The 15,494-nt window shown below is 32.1% G+C and overlaps 3 protein-coding genes across 4 annotated transcripts; 2 read left to right on the top strand and 1 right to left on the bottom strand.

The window, feature by feature from the left end:
• Positions 1-71: 71 nt before the first annotated feature.
• LOC119831841 (neuralized-like protein 2) lies at positions 72-2,081 on the bottom strand. The gene is made up of 2 exons (XM_038355387.1): positions 1,157-2,081; positions 72-979 (listed from the first exon to the last, which is right to left on the bottom strand). Exons 1-2 carry the CDS (start codon positions 1,860-1,862, stop codon positions 870-872), a joined length of 816 nt encoding a protein of 271 aa, XP_038211315.1. The 5' UTR covers positions 1,863-2,081; the 3' UTR covers positions 72-869.
• A 306-nt stretch (positions 2,082-2,387) lies between these two features.
• Positions 2,388-9,955, top strand: LOC119831710 (leukotriene A-4 hydrolase). 2 transcript variants are annotated; one of them, XM_038355185.1, is made up of 11 exons: positions 2,388-2,604; positions 3,636-3,691; positions 3,970-4,082; positions 4,357-4,499; positions 5,876-5,987; positions 6,302-6,522; positions 6,876-7,074; positions 7,700-7,921; positions 8,471-8,615; positions 8,948-9,119; positions 9,401-9,955. In XM_038355185.1, exons 1-11 carry the CDS (start codon positions 2,417-2,419, stop codon positions 9,846-9,848), a joined length of 2,019 nt encoding a protein of 672 aa, XP_038211113.1. In that variant the 5' UTR covers positions 2,388-2,416; the 3' UTR covers positions 9,849-9,955. The 2 variants fall into 2 exon arrangements, with proteins under 2 accessions (XP_038211113.1, XP_038211112.1); XM_038355184.1 differs by lacking the exon at positions 8,471-8,615 and adding an exon at positions 8,288-8,435.
• A 758-nt stretch (positions 9,956-10,713) lies between these two features.
• Positions 10,714-11,635, top strand: LOC119831786 (39S ribosomal protein L13, mitochondrial-like). The gene is made up of 3 exons (XM_038355295.1): positions 10,714-10,861; positions 10,945-11,223; positions 11,343-11,635. Exons 1-3 carry the CDS (start codon positions 10,838-10,840, stop codon positions 11,574-11,576), a joined length of 537 nt encoding a protein of 178 aa, XP_038211223.1. The 5' UTR covers positions 10,714-10,837; the 3' UTR covers positions 11,577-11,635.
• The last annotated feature ends 3,859 nt before the right edge of the window (positions 11,636-15,494 follow it).

Raw genomic sequence — 15,494 nt, 5'->3', positions numbered from 1 at the left:
AGTCATTTTGTAAAAGAAGTAACTTGAGATGTTCTTAGAGTGTACAATGAAGATAATAAAAAACTTATTAAAAACTTTTTAACTTTTATTTTACAAAAACAAAATTTAATGAGCATGATAAAGATGCAAAATTTGTAGGCACTATACACGATTCTTAATTTATTCATAGTTTAGAAAATTGTTCAGATCCACTGCTTTAAAAAGTATTCAAAATAATATGAAGTACATAGAACTAAGGTTTATTATGAAAGTTTTATAAATTTATTAAAATGACTCAGAATCATTCTATTTTTGCCATTGAGAAGAATTAGAACTATTTTTTTTGTGTTTGGTGTTTGTTTGTTTGTAGTATGAACAACAGTTTTTAATAAACATTTATCTGTATAATATATTTAATAGTATTAATCTATAACATGTGTAAAATACTTTTAAAAAATATAAGGTAGGCTTAGGCAATCTACAGGCACATTGCTACATGCATCCTATGTATACATTTTTAGTAAAATCCTTTTACTTTATTGAAACACATTAGGTTTTTGTAATTAAAGGAAACGGTGATTAATTTAATTTATCTGTAAAGTGCAAACTAACCTGTAATATGTATAAGTGAGAGAGACTGACTCTATTACAGAACTATGAACAAGCTCTAATTCTTCTCCAAAATAGTACAGAAACTTCAATTTCATCAAATATAATTATTCTATGTTTTATAATTCTAAACCACTTGCTATTTCATATAATACACAAAATAAACATTAAATTAATAAAGGCTTTACATATCAAAGCCAGGAATGTTCTACCCAAAACTTGCAAAGCAAATAATATATTCCCAAGAGCTGTATTGTCACTACCAATGAAAATGGCCACTTCTATGAGAGCAAAAAATCCTTTAAACACTGGGGAAGGGGCAATGACTTCACTGAACCATCCTTCACAAATTGTAGAATAGCGTCTCTACAGACATTTTGTAATGTTTTCACTGAAACATAAAAAAAAATATAAATAAAAGAAATAAAGAACCTTCCATCCATCCCCTTTATCAATAAAAAAGAAAACACTTTTTTGTCAAAGTTAATTTTTGCGTGCAATAAATTATTTTTATTTTTACTATTATTATAAAAAAAAATTGTACATAATGTTTAAAGATTATAATTACCTCCATATAGCTGTATAATTCGTACTTGTTTTGTTGTTCCATAAACATCGACTACAGCATGTAAGGGACCCCTAGTGTAAGGTATTGCTTTTGTGCATGGACCTTGTTCTTCTCCATTTATAATAAAATGCATTTCAGCTAAATCAGGTTCGTCCTTACTCTTTTTAGGGCATGGAACAAACATAACTCCTATACGACTTCCAGCATCCATAGGTAAGATGCCTTGGGGAGTACCATTTTTTGATACAGTCTGTGGTCTTAAAGTAGTCTTTGATACATAGCCACGAGGAGTGTGTACATTGTGGGCATCCCCTAATACAGATACTCGGGGTTCGTTATCTCGTCGCCCACTAGTACCTTGATTAATAAGTTCTATAAGTACATTATTTTGTGACTTTGATATAGGAAATATCCACGACATACCCGTGTTGGCAAGGTCAGGAAGAGCATATTGCGGCAAACCTTTCTCTCCTAATGCAGTACTTTGGGGGTCGAGTAATGTTAAACCTAAGCGCATATGACCACTCCATCCGCGTTCTGTTTTCTCGATTTCAACTAAAAATATTTCACCTGGAAGTAACGGTTTCTCACTAAAAGTTAAACCATCCGCGAAACTTGCTTTTCGATAGGCAACTGTATTATCTTCAAATAGAATAATATTCGAGCCATGGTAGTGGTGAAACCGCGACAGCATTATAGATATCATAAGTTCATCGGTTGTATGCGCTGTCTAAAAACTCGCCTCTAGGGCGAGAAACACTTTATTTATGATAACAAACTAAAAATCGCGGGTATTGAGATATACTGAACACTTTTAAATACTTATAAATTTTATTTATTGGTGCGTAAAGTTACTTTTATTTTTATTATTGTTACGATTTGCACTTCGCTACGAAAAATAAAACAACGACAATTAAATATGACATTGGTCAACAAATATGCGATATGTCAGTTACACTTGACATACTTTTTCCAACAATGTTGCCGTTAAACAATATTTGAATGAACTAATTTTTTTATTATGATATATATTTACTGTGAATATGATTTGAGTATTTCGACCCAACTGATGAAAAGATCTGCTGAACTGTCAGTACATAATGAGAGTGGATAAATAAGCTGGTAATACGGGTGTCGATTGTTTTGTCTATTGGCTTAAAGGTTCCGTTACCAGACCATTACTTAATATCAAAAAAAAAAATTCATTTGTCAAAATGGCAGCTGTCATTGCCAGTGCCAAATAGCCGAGTATAATTAAAAATGTCTGTCATCGGCAAAGTGATCACGAGGCACTATCGTACTTGGCCTGTTCGGTATCAAGCCTTCACGAAAAATAGCAGATTAAATTATACAATCAGTTCGAGATTAAAGAGGATATCATATTTTCAACACCATTTCAGCAATCCGTTTTCACTGACAAAAACACAACAATTGTGTACCATTAACAGGTGTCATTTTTTGATATTCAATATCTTTATCATACCTTTCCCCGAGTTCATTATTTTTTTAACAAAATAGTTGTTCTCGAAAACTACTGATCCGGTATGTTGACATGGGAGGAAATGTTATATTTAATTATATTTAAGAACCGATGACCCTATAGAAAAACTCAGTTTTTTGTCTTAGTTCAAAACAATGTTTATCTGCTTTTATTATTTATCAATCATAAACTTGTACTTGGGACTGAAATTTATTCATTGTTCTATGGATTTGGTAAAGCTTGCCATAGGGCTTTCACTACAAAATTGTGCATGGCTCCTGAATTATAGCATCAAAAATCACATGGAACATCAAATTCTTCACATAAATAGTATTTACTTGAATTTAGATTTCAAATAAAAATAAGTTGACGTTGTAACTCCCTAAATGCTGTTTAATACCATAAAAATAAGTAGTACACCTTATCACTTCATAAGGTTTACTACTTATTTTTATGGTTTACTATATTTTTATATTTACTAACTAATATTTAATATTCAAAATTTCTTGCATAAGTCTAATAATTTATATAAATACTTAATGGGACTTTCTCACATAGATTAATTCCTAGAACACTGTCCTATGTTCTATCTAGAATTTCGTAACAATATTTGGACCAAATTTCACCCCAATTGATTCAGTGGTTTAGGTGTGGAGATGTGAGAGACAGACAAACAGAGTTAATTTTTCATTTACAATATAGAACTAGGTGATTGAATGTCTCATGAATGTCATTAAGAAATGAAAGCTAGGCAATTTTTAAATTGATTTCTCTTGTTTGTGGTGTGAGTATTAAAAAATACATAGTCTGTATGTGATTATACTTTAAGGATCATATTTGATTGTAGTTTACTTGTTACCTTCTGTATTTGATCTTGCTGTGTCTATATATATTGATTCCTTTGAACCATAGCCTTGATACTGATTGCACGTGCACAATGTTACGGAATGCTTATAAGTTGCTGTACACACTTCTCTTCATAAATGTTTTCTTTTTTAGGGAAATAGAAGCTATGGCTTTAAGTCCACTGGACCCTTCGTCATATTCCAGACCTGGTATGTTTTAATAATCATTTCTTTATTATTAAATTTTGTTTTTAATTTAATTTAATTTAGTCTTATTTCTTTTACCTTTAATTAGATCAAATATATTACTTTTAAACTTCTTTTGCAAATCTCTTCTCTTTAAAATTATAAATGAGCTAGTGTTGATGCATAATTTCAACTTCCACTATTATTTCTTTTCTGCATTTCTATTGTTAGTTAGTTTAACTTAAAACTTTAATGGTTTAATCAGATACTTCCTTGTAATTACACTAAGCTTTTTTTTTCAGAATTGGCTATAGTTAAGCATGTGAATTTAAAATTGAATGTGGATTTTGAAAATAAACAATTGAGTGGGATAGCAGAGCTGACCATTAATGCTTTAGAAAATATAAATGAACTAGTGAGTATTTTTATTTCAGTCTTTTGGATATCTAGACGTTCACAGGTTTTTTATAAACATTTATTTATCAAGACATCAATCATAGATATGAATTATTAATAAGTTTATTAAAATAACATATTGAAATTATTTCAATTTAAATGTTTCAAAGTTGCTCTGGCATATATTATCTTATTTATCAATTTGTTCTCTAACAAGTGGAATCTCTAATCATAAGATCCTTATCAAACTACCATCTTGATCTTGTCATTTTTTACATGATAAAAATTTTCAGATATTGGATTCGAGTAATATAACTATTGAATCAATAGAAACGGATGATGGAAAGTCATTGGAATATAAACTAGATGACCCTGTACCTAATTATGGATCAAAGCTTACTATACCACTTGCAGAACCAGCTACAGTTGATCAAAAGTAGGTATTTAGGATTTGAACATTGTTATAAATAATTTATGAAATTATATTTCAAAAAGGAATAGGTTGACAAGTGAATGAAATGCGACACTGACTATCAATACCAATATATATACATACATAATACATACCATTCACACTATCAATTATACCAAATGACCATTTCATATGATATAGTAGGGGAGCCCGAGATGCTAAATGTGTATTTACTCGAGCGTTTCAGAAACCTATTGGAATTCGCAGATTATACGATAGCAAGAAAAAAAGTCCTATAGTGTTTTCAATTTTAGCGGTGGAGAAAGGTTTTTGATATTTTTTTTTTTTGTAAAAGAAAAACGGGGCTGTGGAAATACTCAAGCACGTGAGATTTTGATATTTTAAATGCATTGGCATATCACTGAAATAAAATATAACTTATTCTTACGATTTATGTGGTAATTTCGTGGCTACAAATAAAAGGTAAAATATAAAAATATATGACTCGAGCGCGTCAGATAAAGATATTACGGATTATTTACAACATAAAGTATCCAAATTTCGCTAATCTGACAATTTGAGCGTAACCTTAAAGAATTATCGATATTTTTAAATTTTCTGCGGCTCCTGTGAGCGCACCCACCAGTATTAACTGCTCATACTTTCTGGAGGTACTTAGTAATAGGTAAGGTACGTTCCCTTATAATAATCTGACGCGCTCGAGTAAATCCCAAAATCCCCTCTTGGGCTCCCCTACTAATAACCTTATCAACGCAGTACAACTGACAAAAATAGCCATTTGTAAGCTGGGATAAAAACATTCATATAAAAATCTAGGAATGTTCAATGAACTATCAACTGTCAAGCCTGAATTGGGGGCTTAAATTTTTTTTCCAAATTTTTATTACTAAACTTGCGTATTCTTGAAGGAAATTCTGTACAGAACTTAGTAAAGCGAAGCAAGAAGAGAAAACTCATGAAATAAAACAAGTGCCTTCCCCAACAACAATGGCTATGTCCTACAATGGTTATATATATAAACCAATCATGAGTTCGTCTCAAAACGATAATCAATCTATAAATGGGGACTCAACTATGTTTCTCAAAGTCATGCAAACAAGTCTGAATAGCATGAATGTGGATAGTCGTGTGTAAGATGAAGTTAAAAATACATTCCTTTATTGTACTTTGATTACGGTTGAGTAGATTGGAAATAGTAGTTTGTGTTTAGTTTAATAACAGGATGTTGATTGTTTTACAATTGGATGTAGTTAAAACGAAATATACAAAGAGTATAGTTTGATTTAGGATTTGAGCATACAATTAATGTAATCTGGTATATACTGGTTAATAGAGAAACATTTACTTTTTTATTTATTAACATGAGGGTACGTTTGCAGAATAAAAATAAGGATTAAGTATAAAACATCACCAACAGCTACTGCTTTGCAATGGCTGGACGCAAAACAGACTTCAGGCAAAAAGTATCCGTATATGTTCAGTCAATGTCAGGTATGTATATAATAACTTTGATATTAATACGAAACAAATAACATAATTGTTTGAAGATATTAATAGCTTTTGATACTTATTTAACTTATTTAGATAATCTATTTATCAATTCCTTAATTTATTGGGATAACTAATTGACTAATTTACTGCCAAAGTACTCCAAAAACTTAGAATATTATAAAAAAATATTTAAAAATTTAAGAATTTCTTATTCTTCATATGGTTACAGGTTATTTAAGACCTTTATAATGAAAACCATTTTATTTCTTACATATTTATGATATTTTGATTTTGCATTTTGCTATTCTTCCCAGCCCATCCATGCTCGTTCTATCCTACCATGCCAAGATTCACCAGCCGTCAAGTTCACATATAACGCTGAAGTAACAGCCCCAGAACCATTCACAGTTCTCATGAGTGCTATCAGGGATGATAGCAATAGTTCTACATTCACGTTTAGGCAACCAGTGCCCATTCCGTCCTATTTGTTGGCCATTGCCGTGGGTGTTTTGGAATCTAGGGAACTTGGACCTAGGTAAGTTTAAATCAACATAACACCACCATGTTCTATGCTTATTTTATTATTGTTTTACTTTTTAAAAATTTCGATTAATTAATGATTGTTTATGTCTATCATAAAGCTTCAGGAGGTTAGAACATTCTTATAACTAGATGCAAATTAGAGTTTTGTTTATAGGGAAATAAGTAATCTTTGTATTTAGTCTACTTATTTTTGATAGTTGATAGTGCTATACTATGTGAATCGTCTTTCGAAATAATCAGTAAATAGAGGTGATATGAATCCTCCCGTTCAATATTATTTAATATTTAGTTATTATGCAAGTAAAGCTGTTCCAAATGGGTGCTTATAGGATCATATCATTTCAGATCACATGTCTGGTCAGAAAAAGAGGAAATTGAAAGGAGTGCATGGGAGTTCGCTGATACAGAGAAGTATTTACAAGCAGCCGAAAAGCTCTGCGGCCCATATCAATGGTCGCAGTATGATTTGCTTGTCCTACCACCTTCTTTCCCCTATGGGGGTATGGAGAACCCGTGTTTGACGTTTGTTACTCCTACATTACTGGTAATTTTATATTTTACTAGCTATCAGCCCAGTAGTTTCTGAGATTAAGCCAAAACAAACTCTTTAATAAATAATGAAAAGGTATTTATTGTACTATTAAGATACCACAATTACATATTTTTTGTTTATAAATATTGCTATTCAGAATGCTTTACTGTAAATACCATTAAAGTCATATAACAATTATTCACAGCTATAAATCTGTATTTGATATGGCTCTTAAATGAGATTAAATTTTCCTTTATATTTTACCTACATTCACGCGGCTTTGCCGGCACAGACAAAGGAAATTATAGACGGTCTCGTGGTTTTCCCCGCATTGTTTCCGTTCTCATGCGATTTCCGGGATAAAAACTCCTATCTGTGCCAAATTTAATCTAAGTCGGTTTTCCTGAGATGCTAATCTCAGTGCGTAAAGAAGTTGCATAAGTTGAAACTTCTAACCATTGGTTTTTGTAACTCATTACAGTTATCCCAAGAAAAACGTATAATTGAATCATAATATAATCATTTATAAACTAATCTTTGTATGAAGAAAATTCAATTAATTTTTAAATATCATATTTAAACCACTATGAAAATAGTAAGTTCCACTATTTTGATTTTGATTTTGAAATGTGCTCAGGCTGGAGACAGAAGCCAAGCGGATGTGATAGTGCACGAAATAATGCACAGTTGGACGGGCAATCTGGTTACAAATAGAAACTTCGAACATTTCTGGCTCAATGAAGGATTTACTGTGTTCCTGGAGAGGAAAGTCGGAGCCTCGTTGATACAAGACAGGGAGGAAGCGAAACGTAGCAGGGACTTCAGCAGTTTGCTCGGTTTGCAGGAACTCGATGAAACTGTAAGTGTATATGTAGGCATATTAGACGAGGATTGCCCATATGTCGAAATATTAATTTCTTATACGAAGCACTATTTTGTACAAAGTTACGAACGAAATGACCATATGCACCATTTCGTAATGTGGTAACTCCAAAATGGAGAGGAGAATATGACCGAGAGATAACTTTGTGTATCAACTCTTTTCAAAGGGCCACATTTCTTCCTCTTATAGCAAGCAAATATACTTAATTTTTTAACACATCAGAAATGAAGCATACACTAATAACAGAAAATAAGTCAGATTAGTTATTTATTATATTATATATACTTTTTTACAATACATATACAATAATTATATAAATGACATAACAATCTGCGTTTGCAGATAAATAAAAATCTCGGTGCGACCAATCCACTCACCCAATTAGTACCCGACCTGAACCAAACGCATCCAGATGACGCGTTTTCAAGAGTGCCCTACGAGAAAGGGTCTTTATTCCTTCGCTATCTCGAGGATTTAGTCGGAGGTCCAGGTAAGGAGGAGTTTTCATTATACATTTTGTTATAGGTCCACCAATTGGGTGTAGAAAATGGGTTGACGCGTTTGGTGGTCAATTTGACAAATGTGCATCCGGATGACGCCTTCTCGTCTATTCCGTACGAAAAGGGATCGCTGTTTTTGCGGTATTTGGAAGATCTGTTCGGTGGGCCTGGTAAGCACCGGTACACTTTATAATCTGAGATTTTGTACGTATAATTCATGTGTGGGTATAAAGAAATATTTGGATTACAATCCAATGACTGTTTTTTATTTATACCCATTGTATATGTGGTAGTGAGGATGAATGCTGTTTAACGCAAAACAACTATGTGTTCTAAATAAATTTATGATTACTTTTTATGTTACTCTAAATATATATTCTTTATATCTTATCAACCACCCGATTAAAATTACCTCCTCATATGGTATCTAAAAGGAGTTGGGATACCAATTCTAATATGCTCATAAAAAGTATTAACACGCCATATCTTCTTAATTTTTCAGAAGTATTTGATGACTTCCTAAGGTCATATTTGAACAAATTCCAACGGCAGTCCATAGACACTGATCAGTTCAAGGCACATCTATTTGAATATTTCAAAGACAATGAGGCTTTGAAGAATGTGGACTGGGAGACTTGGCTACATAAGTCCGGGATGCCGCCTGTTATACCAGCGTAAGTAAAATAAGTAATTAAAAGTAAGAAGGTAAATTTAAGAAAAAATAAATTTAGCATTTCTTTTAAATTCTACCTTAATTCTCATATTATTTACCTAGTATGCTTTAAGGTATTGTAAAAAAATTTACATTTTTGCAAGGGATTGAATGGAACAATGCCATCCACATTTCTTTCTATTTTTTCCTTATAAAGTGACCTTTTTATATACCAATATTGCCTTGATGTGTAGGTCCCATAATATATATTGTTCCTTTTTTTACTCATATTGTTTATCCCAGATACGACACGTCTATGACGAAAGCGGTGACAAATCTCCTGGCCAAGATAAGGGATGCTAACACCACCTTCGACTACAATGATATCATAACATTCACACCGCAACAAATTATTAACTTCCTTCAAGACCTCATTGATGGTGAAGCTCTGCCAGTGGACAGACTACAAAAGATGGGAGATACATATAAAGTAGCAGCAAGCAAGAATACAGAAATCACATATCGTTGGCTAAGATTATGTATCAAGAGCCGCGATGAATCAAAATTAAATGACGTATTCCAATTTGTAAATAATCAAGGTCGTATGAAATATGTAAGGCCGATATACAGAGACTTATATGCCTGGGAAGCTATGCGGCAAAGGGCTATTGATAATTTCCTTCAGAATGAACAATACATGATGCATGTATCTGCTTATACTCTCAAAAAAGATTTGCATCTCAGTGAATAGAAGTTTTAATTATTTTGTTCTGTAAATAATTGCCTTTTGTAAAGATCATTTGTTTATTTTGTAAATGCCTTTGTTTACATAATATTATATGATTTACTTTGAATATACTGGCTATTTTATTTGTTCACAATTTCTTACATGTACCTATAATGTATAAAGGAATAGAAGATGATATTAAAATGTTTTCAAATGACATACATACTATGTCCCAGAAGTTATTAGTTAATTGATATTAAGCATATGCCAATGGTCAGTACAATGCGTTATTAAATAGTACTATACTAATACTGGCAGACTCAATAATTTAAATATAATTCTAGAGATTTAATGGTGTGCACTCGCTATTCGTGTTTAGATTCGCGTACTCGTATAAAAACTGGATTTTAGAACGTAATATAAGAAAAGGCGTGTGAACAATGGTTCGCGTCATCACTAGCATACGAATATCTTCGGGTCATGAGGCGAATAGCGAATGCAAATATTTAAATGATATTAAGACTTAAATAAAAAAAAAATGGGATTAATGGAATACGTCTTTGCAGTTGAAAGTTTATTCGTAAGTTTTCCAATTTATTAAATACAATGTAAAAAGAAAGTTTACTGGTGCTTAATGATTTAATAACTGCTCGCTCAAACGCCATATGAGAATTTTTTTTGGTAAGATTTGCAAATTTTAAAAGTTATATTCTTAATCCAAACAGCGACAAATCTTACAACTAACATGACTTTCCTTTATCATTATTGATGAATAGTATCAGTAGATTACCTGAAAATTAGAAAATGTACCAAACACTCGGTATCTGACTGAATAAATTTTTACTTATTTACAAAGACCTCGATCAGAATGACTTTGACATAAGACTGATTGATAAAACCATCTGTCAAAATAACCTATGAGTACAAATGTTAAAAGAATAGAAAACATACTCATTTATTATTAAATATTTTATAAATAGAATCACAAATAAAACAAATAAAAAGCTCACATCATGTCAGCGGCAAAGCGTGTGCAGGTATCATTAAAATAAAACATTGTGTTTTTAAAAACTTGATTTTATTTTATGAAATCAATTTTAACCTGAACTTGTTATTTTAGCAATGGGCCACATTTGCACGTACCTGGCATATTTTCGACTGCAAATGGCAAGACCCGTACCAGTCGGCAAACGTTATCAAAAAGTATTTAATGGGCATGCATAAACCAATTTATCATCCAATGAATGATTGTGGAGATGTTGTCGTTTGTATAAACAGCAGAGAAATAGCTTTACGAGGTGATGAATGGAGAAAACGAGCGTACTTCCACCACACAGGCTATCCTGGAGGAGCTTCTTGGACTTTAGCATGGGAAGTTCACAACAAGGATCCAACAATGGTAAATAATTAATTTGATAAAATCTATTGAATTTGAATAATTTCTGATACAATCAACTTGAGATATTGCATATACATTAATATATTATAGCTGTTTATATAAGTATTACACTTTCACAGATTATAAAGAAAGCTGTGTATAGATCAATGAACGGCAACCTTCAGAGACGACACACAATGCAGAGATTGTTTATTTATCCCGGTGAAGAGGTACCTAATGATGTGATGCAAAATGTGACCAATCAAATTAGACAATTACGTCTGGTACCCACAAGACTAGATCATATACCTGAGGAAGATGTCCAGAAATTCCCCAAAGTCATGGAATATCCCAGTGATTATGTGCTTAAATAAGTTTTGGTTTATATTAGTTATTCTTATAGATAGATGTTAATATAGAAAATAAATTGTAGTGAAATATAAGTTTTGTTTTTTTCATATTCAAATTTTTTTTTTGCCGCCAAATAATAATATATAAAAAGGGTAAGTGATTTCGTCATAGCTTCCTAGATCTGTTTAAAAAACAGCCAGAGATGCCACTGCTCCATTTTGCAGGTATTTTGTTTTATTTAATGAAATTAATTTGAAAAGTTCAGGGACTGTAAAATGGAGGTAGTATTTTGCCTGTAAAAAAATCCGCAAGTATTTGTTATAAATGTTTGTATAATCTATTGACTCAAAAAAATCACAGCTATTGGTTTTATAAGGATTTTTATACAATTTTAGGTAATTTTAAATAAATTTATGTATGAACTGAAAAAAATGAATGACCTGTACCCATATGTACTCTGTGTTTTAAATTTCCTGTTTGCAATTAGACGTCGTTGCCATTTTAAAATTGACACTACAAAAAATTTCTAACAGTGAAGCCAACTTTTTAGAGACAACCTCGAAAAAGTTTCGCTAATCGCGTTTCATCAAAACACTGAATCGAACAGTGGGATTTAAGGCTATGTATCTAAGAATTATGTATAAAGTGTAGTACCGTGTCCCGTCGTGAGGTATTGGGTAGATGCTATATTGATTTTCTCTATGGACAAATAGTCCTTTTTTTTACAGTGGGTAAATCTTGCATTGATACTTGATACCCACGGCCCCCGGGGATGGAACCGTGGGTTATGTCGGATTCTTACCGACCAAAACCCCACTGTGTTCCGTGGAGCCACTTGAGTGAAGGGGCCACGGGAGCTCGTTAAAATTCATCCGCGACCCCCTAGCTTTCTTTGTCCAGTCAGATCGAGATATTTTTTTGTGCAACCCCACCAGGTCCGAACCCAGGACCCTTCGGTTCTACACTCACGCGTTAACCACTGTACCAGGTGGCTATCAAGTCTTGTGCATGGACATTGTTTATTGATGAGATAAATGTAGGTATGGGTTCCCTAAATTGGAATATAAAGCAAGAATTGTGATATGCTTTAATCTCCATTTTCCAGATCGCGGGATTGGTACTGTGCTCAGATTCTAAATAGTTGATAAAATAAAAGATAAGTCTGCAGGGATTTAAAATGTGATTTAAATCCATATAGAATCAATACCCACATAACATATTTAATATAATAGAGATATGAGTCAGAACGTGATTCATACCTTTAGGTAATACGAGTTAAACACGCTGGTCAACAATGTAAATAATACATTTTTACAGATACTGTATATATTATATTTATATGCATACGTAATAATGATTAAAAGTACGGATTTTTCAACTGTTTATCGTAGAAGAGGATCGGGATATAATTTAAGTGGATAATAGGAAAACTGGTCGCTGTCTTTATTTGCAGTACCCTCTTCAACGCCACCGAAATTAACGCGCAGAGAATCCAATTCAGATGGTGCTATCGGAACACCAACAAAGTTGTCAATTCCATCTATTTGTGGATTGTCGACAAATTTCACAGCACGAATTTCATCATCCGCAGGCGGATTAATTTTATCACTATGAATGGGTATCGATGCCACTTGAATAGCTTCATTTTGGTCTTCATTTATTGGGTTTTTGACTACTTCTACATCACCATTGTTTTCCGCTACTGTTGCGTCATCCTCCGGAAGAATGTCCACCACTTGCACAGAATCTGCTTGAAGAATTTCACCATCGCTACTGTGCTCTGATGGGTTATTTACCACAATCACTTTTTCCGCATCATTTGAATCTATTGGTAAATTAGCAATTTGAATGGGCTCGTAATGAAAGCCATCTTCATTAAGAGGAATATCACCTTCCTGGAATATATCTGGATTGATCTGAAGCACACGGGCCGCGTCTTTGATAAATTCCACTAAATCGTCCATATCTGTCTGTGAAGGGTTGATATCATAGTTAACAAGGATAGGTTCAGGCGCATAAGGGTCATCTAAGTTTTCAGTTGCAGCCCCATTTCTGAGATCCTCATTTGGAATTAAATCTCTTCTAAATTCTTGGGGAATGTAATTTGGTACTACTTGTACTTGATCGACCGCAGGGCGTGGGATAGCCGAGACGGCGGCGATAATACAAGCAAGGGTTATGAAGACTTCCATCGTATCTGGAATACAAGAAAATGCATAATTATTTCTAGCTTAAAAAAATAAAATAAAAATTGTTTACTCACAAACTGCGTTGTATACGTTGCAACAACAATAAATACCCTATCTTTAAATTACTGTGCCTTACCTGATTGTTATATTATTGTTCACTAAATCCGATAACGTTCGCGTTCAATATATAGGCAATCAATGAGACAAAGTTATCGTTTGCAAAGGCTTGATAAGTACTTTTATCAGATATGTGTGATTTGTCCACGTATGCTTTGATTAATAATTAATGAGTAATATAGTTTCTTCTATATAATGTTCAATACTTTATCGTTCTTATTTCTTTTTATCCAATTTATTGGAAAAGAACCGACATATAAGACTACAAACGCTATCTATTTATCTTTTTATGACATGTATTAGTTTTTATCTAATACTTTAGCTGCAATTTCGATGTACTGATTTCGAAATCGTGGAAGATAGTAGGACGGTCGAGAATTGCGTGCATTTCCAGCTAGACTAAGATGGGAGATACATATATTTATAGTAATTATTTGGAATCTGGATGAATCCACTATAATACAATAGAAACTCGGTCGCCAAAAGGACTAAGTATCAAAATACAACAATTACGAATTTTTAAATCTGGTTTGTTCATTATATAATCATGGATAGTTTGATTGATATTATAAGCTTTAATTTCTTGGGAGAACATTAATAAAAAATAAAACGCATGGTACCTAATGTTCAAGTAAATAATATAATTGGAATAAAGTACAATATTTATAATTCGAAACAAACAATATTTATACTTTTCTTTATATCTTTTCTCCATACACCAAATTACCGCTAAATATATTTGGCAATATAAAAATAATTATACATATAACGAAGCCTCGTATAAACATTTGTTGAGCAGCAGTTGATCAACAATGTTGCTGGAATATTGTTTAAATGTTGTCGTTCCTCAGGCGAGAACATTTCAACATGCGTTATAAACTCTGAAATACATAATGCTGCCAGTAACTCTTCAATACGTTGATTCAACTCCATAGTTAAACAAATGTTTATCACTAATACGAGGTCTAACACTCGACATTTAATGATACTAACTAATTTCTTATAAAATGGTCTGACTAGACCATTATTTATAAATTGGGATAACACAAACAAGCATTTTCATCGTCTATCGACACATCACCTTAGCTATATTGGAATACGATTTCTAGTAAAATATGCATTTAAAATAACAAATATAAAAATATAGACAAATGTGACGTTGACCAGAAATAAGGTTTTTACGACTTTACTGTCTGAATTTTTATAATGAATATACTTTGGAAGATTATTCAACAGTTAACCTAACTTCTGATCAAGTTTCCTCTTACAATATAAAACTAAAACAGATTATTATGCAAAAAATTAATATGATAATAATAACAAAGAGCCCATATCAAACAGATGAATATTAGAAGCCAATCTTATCATCTCTTCTTTGATCGCTTAAACATTGCTACCTACCAAAAAAAAAAAGAAAACATTTATGATTTAAACGATTCTAAATGCAGTTCTGTACGAATTTTAATCTTGATTTATTTTTCACCAAAAACATTTAATTAAATGTACAGTAAAAATTTTACAATTTGTATTAGTGTTTCATGTGAAATACAATTGAAATATGAAACTATTCTTCGATCTTAAATTAAGTTAAAAAAGATAGTATATGGCTCTTATATTCAAAATAAGAACTATTCA

The sequence above is a fragment of the Zerene cesonia genome, chromosome 14, assembly GCF_012273895.1.
Source record: "Zerene cesonia ecotype Mississippi chromosome 14, Zerene_cesonia_1.1, whole genome shotgun sequence".
In the NCBI taxonomy this organism is placed as follows: Eukaryota; Metazoa; Arthropoda; class Insecta; order Lepidoptera; family Pieridae; genus Zerene; species Zerene cesonia.
This window is presented reverse-complemented; position numbering and strand designations above follow the sequence as displayed.